Raw genomic sequence first — 11,996 nt, 5'->3', positions numbered from 1 at the left:
CATGTGACCCGCCCAGAGTCGGTGGTTTTGGTTGAATTCTGAGAAGATGGAAGATGTGAGCAAACGCTCCAGGACACCTTAAGTACGTGCCAGGCTTCGGCCTTGACTTTTCCATTCATCAAGATTCTCTGACGCAAACTGGTTCTTTTTCATTAACCAACTTCAGCAAAGATCAACTTGAGCCTTCAGATTGCATCAGGACTCTCTGTCAGACAGACAAGACGTGCAGGTATCAAACTTAGTCTCATTAATTGATACATTAAGTATCATTTGCACCTTTTTACAAAGGTGTGTTTGAACTAAGAAGCTGATGTTTCCTTCAGGCTGTAGATCTGCTGAGCATCCAATGGTCCCATAGCTTCAAGCTTTATTTCTTTTCTCTTTACTGCCTAAGTTTTAATCCTGTTCCTATACCAACTGTGTGTGTGTGTGTGTGTGTGTGTGTGTGTATGTGTATGTGTATGTTAGACTAGTTTAAGTGTTTATGTAGTTAATAAAGTCTTACTTCTATCACACTTGACGTAAAGACTTACTTGTATCACACTTGATGTTGTTCATTGTTTGCTCATAACTGGAGTCCCTAATCATGCAGATTTATGCTACATGCTCTGTGTAGTATTTTACAGTAAGAAAGTTATTTCCCTTTAACGAAATTAACGTTCTTAGAATTGACAGACAGTTGACCCTGAGAGGTCAAGTAAATACTTACAGCGGATCTAAATATTTATAATTAATTATAACTAGTTATGATTAATTATTCCTATTTCCCCTTTGAGCTGATTCGCTACATATATATCGAATATGCTTGACTGCCTCAATGAGACTCGCAAGGTTGGAAATGCAGCTGGAGCTCCCTCAAATAAGAACCACACACGTTACTTAAAAGGAGGCTGTTTTTGCATTGGCCGGGAATCAGACCCAGGTCTTCCGCTTGGCAGGTGAGAATTCTGCCACTGAACCACCAATGCTTGACTGGAGATGCGCAAGTCTAAGAGATAAACTGAAAAGTTCCATAGGCATTTGATGAAAAGAAATGGACTAATGAGTCTAAGAACAAAGGGGAGAAGGGGGGAAGTCAATATCAAAAGTCAGAGTCGTTATCTTCTGTAGCCACCAGCTCCCTTAAGAACTACAGTGCATCTCATCTTCCTGGACAGCACCAGATTTGTCAGTTATTGCTGGGAGATGTTACCCCGCTCTTCCACCAAGGCATTTGCATGTTCTCAAACACATCTGGGGTGGGGGGGACACAGGGTTACATGCTGTTTGACACTGCCATGACGATCAGCGGTCCATCTGTGCCCCTGTAGCGCTGTCTTAGGGATCTTACATTACTGACATTGCAGTTCATCCCACTTTCATGCAGGTCAGCCGTAACCCTGGACATATTTCTTCTGGTGTTTTTCAGAGACAACAGACAGGTCAGTTTACTGTCATTAGTTGTTTTAACCCTGACCTTTCTTGCCTGCCGCCTGTAAAGTGTTATTGCCTTCAGGAACTCTTCAGAGATGCATGAGCAGTTATTGCATGTAATTCATTGAACATGCATGAAAAAGCATTGTCTAAAGTGCTTCCATTAATTATTTGTAAAATGCAGCACCCTGAAAAACAATTTTTTTCTTGGCTAAGTTTAGATATGTATATGTTATATACCGAATATGCTTGACTGCCTCAATGAGATTCGCAAGGTTGTAAATGCAGCTGGAGCTCCCTCAAATAAGAACCACACACACCTTACTTAAAAGCAGGCTGTTCTTCCATTGGCCGGGAATCGGACCCGGGTCTTCCGTGCGGTAGCCGGGGATTCTTTAGCTAAACGGCCCTAAACCGTTTCCCATTCATTCTCAATGGTAGTGCTAAACCACTATAGATGCAATATACTTTCGACCGCTAGCGCTCTTGTGGTGCTCTTTCATGCTTTGGCACCGTGGGAAATTTGAATTCACAAAAGAAGAAGAAGAAGAAAACACACAACGGCGATCGACCCGGTTTTTAAATTCAATGCATTCTCAAGCGTCTATCAAAGCTAAGATAGTTTATGTGAGATCAGTTTTAAAAAAATCAAGGGATTTTTGACGACTTTGTCCTCCGACACCAATGTTTTTGAAAGGGTACGTTTATAATCAGGGGTGCACGTAAGTGGTACGCAGGTGCGCATGCACGAGCGCTCATTTGCGTACCGACCACCGACATGGTAATGTACAATTACCATTTTAGATCGACAAACTGTAATACTGTATAAGATTTATATTAGAACTGAAAGCATAAATCTAGACTATCCACTGCGTGAAAATATTTTGGTTGACTTTCACCAGTATCATATCAATCCCGTGGCAGAAACAGAGAAACAAATAGAGACATAATTAGCATAGCTGCTGTTCCAACCAAGTAAAATTTATTTGTTTAACCCAAGCTAAAGAATAATAATGTGCATTTGATCAGATATAACTGCAGTACAAGATTATGATATGCATTATTTGAATGCTTGGCCAAAGAGATGTGTCTTTAATCTAGATTTAAACAGAGAGAGTGTGTCTGAACCCCGAACGTTATCAGGAAGGCTATTCCAGAGTTTGGGAGCCAAATGCGAAAAAGCTCTACCTCCTTTAGTGGAATTAATAGGTAGCCAGTGCAGAGACTGTAAAATTGGGGTAATATGATCATATTTTCTTGACCTGGTAAAGACACTAGCCGCTGCATTTTGGACTACCTGTAGCTTGTTTATTGAAGATGCAGGACAACCACCTAGGCACATAAGTGGTACGCAGGTGCGCATGCGCGACCAAAATAAAAAATGCGCTGTGTAAACAAGTCTTGACAGCGCATTTGCGTACCCGACATGGTTGACAGCTGTTAATGCACAATTACCATTTTAGATCGACAAACTGTAATACTGTATAAGATTTATATTAGAACTGAAAGCATAAATCTAGACTATCCACTGCGTGAAAATATTTTGGTTGACTTTCACCAGTATCATATCAATCCCGTGGCAGAAACAGAGAAACAAATAGAGACATAATTAGCATAGCTGCTGTTCCAACCAAGTAAAATTTATTTGTTTAACCCAAGCTAAAGAATAATAATGTGCATTTGATCAGATATAACTGCAGTACAAGATTATGAGATGCATTATTTGAATGCTTGGCCAAAGAGATGTGTCTTTAATCTAGATTTAAACAGAAAGAGAGTGTCTGAACCCCGAACGTTATCAGGAAGGCTATTCCAGAGTTCGGGAGCCAAATGCGAAAAAGCTCTACCTCCCTTAGTGGACTTTGGTGCGGTTCTTCTGCTACAGGTAACAACTCTTTCAGTAATTTAGTGGGTACAGGATCTAACAGGCATGTTGTTGGTTTAGATGCAGTGATACGTTTATTTAGCTCTTCCTGTCCTAAAGTTGTAAAGCACTACAGTTTATCTTTGGGTGCGATGAATGAAGCTGAAGCATTAGACGCTGTAGAATCTACATTTGATGTTGTTGGTTTGGATGCAGTGATAAGTTTATTTAGCTGTTCCTGTCCTATAATTGTAAAGCACTGCAGTTTATCTTTTGGTGCGATGAATGAAGCTGAAGTATTATACGCTGTAGAATCTACATTTGTTATTGTATTTCTGATGTTATCTATTTTATCAGTGAAGAAATTCATAAAGTTATTACTATTAAACTGTGAGGGAATATTTAGATCGGGTGGCGTCTGGTTATTTGTTAATCTAGCCACTGTGCTAAATAAAACCTTGGATTGTTTTGGTTATTTTCTATGAGTGTGGATATGCTCGGCCCTGGCAGCTTTTAGAGCTTGTCTATAGCTGGACATACTGTTTTTCCACGCAATTCTAAAAACATACAAGTTAGTTTTTCTCTATTTGCTCTCAAGACTACGAGTTTCTTTTTTGAGAGAGTGGGTATTACTGTTGTACCATGGCGCAGTACGTTTTTCTCTAACCTTTTTCAATTTGATGGGGGCAACAGCTTCTAATGTATTAGAGAAGATAGTGCCCATGTTGATAGTCATTTCGTCTAGTTCATGTGTACTTATGGGTACACAGAACAGTTGAGATAAATCAGGCAGGTTATTTGTGAATCTGTCTTTGGTGGCTGGAACAATAGTTCTGCCCTGACGATAACGCCGGACAATAACGCGGAGCCATATAGTTAATATCAGTAATACGCAACATGCACGATACAAGGGAATGGTCAATAACATCATCCACTTTGAGGTACGATATCTACGTATATCAGTAAGATCGATTCAATGCAATATCATTCAATCTAGCGTATGATTAAAAGGATGAGTTCTGCCCGGACGATAACGCGGAGCCATATAGTTAATATCAGTAATACTCAGTATGCACGATACAAGGAAATGGTCAGTAACATCATCACTTTGAGGTACGATATCTATATCAGTAAGATCAATTCCATGCGATATAATTAAATCTAGCGTATGATTAAAACGATGAGTGGGCCCGGTGAAGTTTTGCTTGACTCCAAAAGAGTTTATTAGGTCAGTAAACGCAAGTCCTAATGCATCATTTGACTTATCAACGTGAATGTTAAAATCTCCGCCAATTAGCGCTTTATCAACGGTAACCAATAGGTCTGAGAGGAAATCTGCAAATTCTTTTAGGAAATCTGTATACGGCCCTATACGGCCCTGGTGGTCTATACACAGTAGCCAGAGCAAGAGATACGACAGATTTCTTTTGCATATCTGACAGTGTAACATTAAGCAGAAGTATTTAGAAATAGTTAAACCTCTATCCTGTTTTCTGAGTAACACTGAGAATATCACTATATATTGTTGTAACACCTCCGCCACGACCAGTCTGACGGGGCTCATGCTTATAACAGTAGCTTGGTGGAGTAGACTCATTTAGACCAATATAATCATTTGGTTTTAGCCAGGTTTCAGTCAAGCAGAGTACATGAAAACTATTATCTGTGATCATTTAATTTACAATTACTGCTTTGTAATGTTGTAAAACTTTAAAAATGGTTTTTGTTCATTTATTTGACATTTTTCTGGTTTAATCACGATCAGATTTTTTCTAGATCCTGCATTAAATTTATATTTTGACCTCACTATTCGGGGAACAGACACAGTCTTAATAAACTGGACAGCACAAGTACTTCTATAATTTAAGCGGTTAGAACAGAAACCATCATAGCAGTTATTTGAGAATTGGCTTAACAGTCATATGGAGCATAGCGTCCTGGAGATGTTGTCCGACAGGAGTTCCGCTCCGACTTTGCTGGGGTGCAGGCCATCAGCGCGAAAAAGCCTAGGATGCTCCCAGAAAAGATTCCAATTATTAACAAAGAGCAGTTTCTGTTCTTTACACCATGACAATAACCATTCATTTAAAGCAAAAAGTCTACTGAACCTTTTGTGTCCTCGTCGATACGTGGGAAGCAGTCCTGACACGATCAGGCTCCTGAAGTCCCTCTTAAGTGTCTCCGTCTGTCGCAGCTTGGTGTTGTTAATGCTGGCGTGAAGCACGACCGCTCCGGGGCTCTCATCGCTCTTCAGGATCGCGGGTATCTGCGCAGAAACATCGAGAACACGAGCACCAGGGAAACAGTGAGTGTGCACTTTACCTTCAGCTAACGTAGCACGGACGTGCCAGACGATGGGCGCGCCGACGATCACAGCGCCGCGTTCCGTCTCGCGGAGGGGAGCGAAGCGGTTCCGGGTGGAGATCTCGAAGACCGGAGGCAGCGGTTGGGGAGAGGTCGTCGCCCGGGGCCTGGCTCACGTCTTCTGCTGCGGGTGCACCCAAGGTCCGTGGTGTCCTGGCGCCGAAGTGAAATCGGCGGACTCGGGAAATCAAAATAAAACTAGTGATAACAAGGCGCTCTGATTGCTTTTGTTGTAGAATACGATACAGGATATATTGACATGTTATAGAAACGAAAATGATGGTGTATAAAATTTATTTTAAGACAAAAAATGGACGATAAAGAATTAACTTGACGGAGCTCAAACTCAAAACACGCGGCAGCAACAAACAGGACGAAAGATGAAAGAGTAATCCATAAAACAGGCGTGGATCAATCGACGGCGAACATAATCCAGAGGACGAGGCAAACGGATAATCCATAAACAGGCAATAGTCCAGGCGAGGTGCAAACAAAGTCCGAGATGGCAATGCAAAGGGTAATCCAAGGCAGGCAATGACTCCAGGACAGACAGAGATCAGACAAGAGGAGGTAAACAGGCTAGGATCAAGACACGGGTGAAAGAAGGCAATGAACAGGACTAGACTAGACTTGACTTGACTTGAGAACTAGGACTGGGAACTGGCTCCGTAATGTAGCTATCGCTAACACAATGATAAACGCTAACAATACTCAGCCTTGAACTGTGGTTACAACCTCGTATTTATAGTGTGTGTGATTGGCTACAGGTGAGAGTGTAATCAGTGAAATGGAAACTAGGAAATGTAGTCCGGGGTGACATGTAACAGTCTGTGTGATGGGAGAGTTAATGTAATGGAAGGGTGACCTCTGGTGTCAGTCGGATGGCATACCACGGACCAGATTCGTAACACATATACACATATTAACAACATTAGAATGTAAATATGTACAGGTCCATTATATGTGCTTGATTATACAGTTTAATTGACCGTTCGCAGGGAGCATGATTGACAGGCGATCTGACTAATCAGAATGCGAATATTATGTGCCGCCGCTGTTATCCGCCATCTTGCCCAACAGCTACAGCCGATCTCCATAGAAATCCATGTTAAAACGGGGTAAAAAAGATAGACTGAATTGAAACTTTTTCAATATAACTAAATATGAAAATGTATGCAGGGTTAAGCTGTGTTGTTGTTGGCTGCCACAGTAAAGGCAATAAGCTATGGAATTCCTTTAAAGTACTTGTTTTGCGTACCAGAAAGTCTGTTGTGTCCGGCGCTGTATGCATGGCTTGCAGCACTTAAGTTAAAATATTGACCTTGCAAACAAGCCTGCACCAGCCCTTTCCGGGCCCACTTAGGGCTAGCCTAAGGCCCCCAGCAGCCCACACTATTAATCTACAACAGGGGTGCCCAACCTGGTCCTGATCAAACACACCTGAACCAACTAATTAGGATCTGAAGGAGCACTTGATAATTACAGACAGGTTTGTTTTATCAGGGTTGGAACTAAACTCTGTAGGAAGGTAGATCTCCAGGAACAGGATGCACCCCTGATCTATAATAATACATCTGTTTCACTTTAAATACTTTTCAGCTGCTATAACTTAAGTCTTTCGGAAAAACAGTTATTATACATCTGAAATGGATGCAGTCACCACATAACTAATGTCTATATTGTCAAAAATGTACAGTAGTCAAAAGGATTTCAAATCAATGTATTTATTAAATACAAAATAGAAAATATTCAATTCAGGTTAATACAGCTACATATAGCCAAAAATGTAAATACACAAAAGTAAAAAAAAAAGCAAACAAAGAAATGTAAGATTGTACGATTTCATCATGTGTAAATTGATGTGTGTGAAAGTCTTATCTGTAGTGCATATTGGCTGTTGACGACGAAATTAAACAGCTGAAAGATAAAATTGATGAACTTGAGAATCGATCTCTCCATCAGAATTTACGTCTTGTTGGTTTCCCAGAGGGAGTGGAAGGCAGAAACGCCGTGGATTTTTTAAAGGAATGGCTGCCTAAGATTCTGGGACAGGAGGACAAGATCTACGAAATTGAAAGAGCTCATCGCACTTTGCAAAGACGACCAGCGGAAAACGTCAAACCACGGGCCATTCTGATTCGTCTACTTCGATATGGAGACACACTTAAGATTCTTAATGTGGCCAGAGAAAGGGGCAAGCTCACCTATGGCAATTCTACTATCATGATATTGCGTGACATGTCATCGACCTTGTTTAGAAAGCGACAAGAATTCAGCGCACTCAAAAGACAGCTACGCAATAACGACGTGTCTTATGCAATGCTTCATCCTGCAACGCTGAGGATTCAGCTACCGGAGGGATAAAGATCCTTCAACTCCAAAGCATCGGCAGAGACTTATCTTCGACAACATCATCCGCACTTGATTGCCGTTTAAGATGCTAAGAAATGGCATATCAACGAATTCCGGGGATCTACAGTAAACTCTACTAAAGCAATCACCCATATAGTATGCAAGAATAACTGCATTGAAGTAAGAGGGGTGAGTTTTTTTTCCTTTTTTCCTCTTGGATGAACATTACTGACTTAACAGTTATGTCAAGGGTGGACTCTATACCTAAAATCCAATGTGAGAAGAATGTGATTTTATGTTTGTGGAATTGTTTACGAAAAGGTGTGAATTTTGGATATGTTACTAGGATTGTTCGAAGTAAATAATACGTTTGTTTGAAAGTACATAATATAAATATTTGTTGGGATTGACAGAACTTGTACGGGAGTTAGTTAGTTAGGATAAGGTGGAGGAAGTCAAGTTCGACTGCATTTTGCGGTGCATAATCAGTCATGGGGGTTTAAAGTTTCACACTTCGTTTGGGGAAGTGGTGAGAAGGGTAGGGGGGGTTGGACAGAACACGTTTACTTAATTTGATTTTTGGGTTGGTTGGAGATAAGTTCTTAAAGTGCCCTAAGATGGAAATAGAACAAAAAATATAGTTACTGTCAAGTACACTGAAATATAAATATGTTACTTGGAATGTCAATGGGTTAAATCAAAGACTTAAAAGGAAAAAAGTAATTCTATACCTCAGAAAACATAGCATTGGAATTGCTTTGCTACAAGAAACACACTTGACTGATTCTGAACATCAAAATCTTAAAAAACAGTGGCCTGGACAGGTTTTCTTTTCTTCTTTTACATCACAATCCAGAGGGGTGGTTATACTTATTGATAAAAATATACCCTTTCAAATGGAATCTGTTGATAAAGACAAATCCGGCAGATATATTATTTTAAGAGGAACGATTGCGATGCAAAGAATAACCTTAGTAAATATATACCGTCCTGAAATGGAGGGTGCTGATTTTATTCATAATATATTCTTCAAATGTGCATGCCCTATTGCAGAGCTAATAATTGGAGGAGACTTTAATGTAGTATTAGACCCAGTATTAGACAGATCGTCCACTAAAGTGTCACCATTAACTCAGGTTGCCAAAGCCTTAAAATACGAACTCTCATGTTTTAACTTAATAGATATATGGAGATTTAAGAATACAACAAAAAAAGAATATTCTTTCTACTCACATAGGCACAATAATTATTCCAGAATTGACAATTTTTTTGTTCCAATGGCGAGGGATTATTTGATTGAACTATGCGATTATTTACCAAGAATATTGTCAGATCATGCTCCTTTACTTATCTCAGTGCATTATTCTCCGGAACTGTCAAATTGTAAACTTTGGCGATTTAGTGGCCATTTATTAAACAATGATGAAGCGTTGGGCTTTATAAATAATAATATAGACACCTTTATGATTACAAATAGAAATTCTGCTTTTTCGGGTATAATTTGGGAGGCTTTGAAGGCATTCTTAAGGGGTCAAATCATTAATTATTCTTCCAGTAAGAATAGACAATATCAAAAACAATCACAATTGCTCGAAAAAGAAATTTTAACAATGGAAAGAGAACACTCTAAGACACTCTAAGGATACTCAGCTGTTTCAACAAATGCAGTCTAAAAAATTGGAATACAATATTTTGTCATCTAAAGAAGCAGAAAATGCACTTCTAAGATCACGACAGAGGTATTACGAACACGGGGATAAGATTGGAAAAGTGTTAGCATGGCAAATAAGAAAAGAAGAAATTAGTAAATCTATAACTACAATATGCTCTTCAGATAATAAAAGTATCAAACACCCAAAATTAATTAACCAAGAATGCTTAGATTTTTATAAATTGCTGTATAAGTCTCAAGGAGTACAGGAAGCTGAAATCCAAAACTTTTTAAGCAAATTGGATATCCCAGTTTTTATGTTATAATGACCGAGAAGAACTGGAAAAAGAAATTTCGAAAGAAGAGATTCAGTCTGCAGTTGCTGCACTAGCTGGGGGTAAAACACCTGGTTTGGACGGTTTTTCGATGGATTTTTATAAAACTTTTTTTCTAAATTAGCTGACCCATTGCTTTCAATGAATGAGGAGGCAATTTATAAAAAAAGAATTACCAGAGACTTTAAATCAGGCTTTAATTACAGTCCTGCTGAAACCTAGCAAAGACCCTAATCTATGTACCTCATATCGGCCGATCTCACTACTTAATTCTGATTATAAAATTCTTACTAAAATGATTGCATTACGTTTACAGGGGGTTTTACCTAGTTTAATTCATATGGATCAAACTGGATTTATAAAAAATAGATCCTCTTTCGATAATATACGGAGGTTAATGAACATTATTTACTCGGCAAAACAAATGGATTCTCCGGTGATTGCTCTTTCTTTAGATGCAGAAAAAGCATTCGACCGAGTAGAATGGCCTTATTTGATAGCTATTTTGCATAAAATGAATTTCGGTCCCAAATTTATTGATATGATTCGAATGTTGTATAGAAGTCCATCGGCAACCGTCCGTACTAACTCTGATTTATCTTCGCACTTTCATTTATCAAGGGGAACAAGACAGGGATGTCCTCTGTCTCCACTACTTTTTGCATTGGCAGTGGAACCCCTGGCCATAGCAATACGGGCAAACGAATCAATATCTTGGCTAGAGGTAGGAGGCTGTGTACACAAAATATCATTGTATGTGGATGATGTTATGTTATATCTAACTAATCCTGAATCATCTCTGCCTACTTTATCTCAATTGTTGGAAAAATGTAGAGATATATCTGGTTATAAAATTAATATTAATAAAAGTGTTATGATGCCAATTAATTTGGCTGCGGAGAAAATGCCCTTAAATAACATTCCTTTTTTATGGAATTCGGAAAAGATAGTTTATTTAGGATTAAATATTCCTTCGAAGCTGGAAGAAGCATATTCTTTGAATTATTCCCCATTACTTAAAAAAGTAATGAGAGATCTGGAAAGATGGAACTCACTACCATTATCATTAATTGGCAGGATAAATTGCATAAAAATGAACGTTCTTCCAAAATTTTTATATTTATTTCAAACTCTTCCCATTTCTATCCCACAAAAGTTTTTTAATAATCTCAATAGCTCAATTAGAACATTTATTTGGAATAATACAACTCCGAGGGTTAAACTTAAAACATTACAAACGGCATCTAAAAAAGGTGGATTACAACTTCCAGATTTTATGTCTTATTTTTGGGCAGCACAAATGAGAGCGGTATGGTTTTGGCAGATGAATAGTACTTTGCCACCTGCATGGATACAAATTGAAAGATATCATGCAGGGGAAATACCTCTAGATAAGGCTCTGTTCCTCCCATTGACTTGTGTTACGAAAGTAGTTAACAACCCATTCATTAAACACACTTGCAAATTGGGGTTTCAGATCAGGAAAAAATATAATTGGCTACTATCATTATATAATGATGTACAGAAAGTACTCAGGCTCATTTACAAATAAATTACACTACAAAAATTAATAATATATTCATTTCATTTTGAACTTACATCACAAAATTAGGTTGTTTCATTGACAATGCGACATTTAAAAAAAAGATATTGAAAAATTGTAATGTACCCTTGGCTAATAAATAATGTATTTGTTAAGCATTCTCTCAAGAAGAGAAAACGGTCTCTCCCTGCTCTCCTGTGCTCTTCTCTCCTCTGTCTCTCTCTGGAGTTTAATGTCCTCCCTGAGTAGCTCCACCAGCTTCCACTCACTCCCTCACCTGTCCCAGGACACTTGCAATCCTAATGCAGAGCAAATAAACTATGCCTGTTAACAACAGCACAATGAATTTCTGCAAAAATCTCTCTATTAACTTGCTTACTTTGTATTTTTTAAGTCTTTCCCCAGCAGGCTAATTTTCTCCAGAATAGTACTAAAACAAGAGAAAATGGAAACACTTATGAAAAATATAAAGAC

At 38.8% G+C, this 11,996-nt stretch overlaps 1 protein-coding gene across 1 annotated transcript in view; it reads left to right on the top strand.

Moving 5' to 3' along the window:
* LOC107755672 (uncharacterized) overlaps positions 1–8,005 on the top strand; it is a 13,893-nt gene extending 5,888 nt beyond the window's left edge. Inside the window, exon 8 of the mRNA XM_016572562.1 lies at positions 7,629–8,005. Coding sequence (XP_016428048.1) covers positions 7,629–8,005 — 377 coding nt within the window. The remainder of the gene's footprint in view (positions 1–7,628) is intronic.
* The last annotated feature ends 3,991 nt before the right edge of the window (positions 8,006–11,996 follow it).

Source organism: Sinocyclocheilus rhinocerous, unplaced genomic scaffold, assembly GCF_001515625.1.
Source record: "Sinocyclocheilus rhinocerous isolate Xijiao unplaced genomic scaffold, SAMN03320098_v1.1 scaffold3094, whole genome shotgun sequence".
NCBI lineage: Eukaryota > Metazoa > Chordata > Actinopteri > Cypriniformes > Cyprinidae > Sinocyclocheilus > Sinocyclocheilus rhinocerous.
This window is presented reverse-complemented; position numbering and strand designations above follow the sequence as displayed.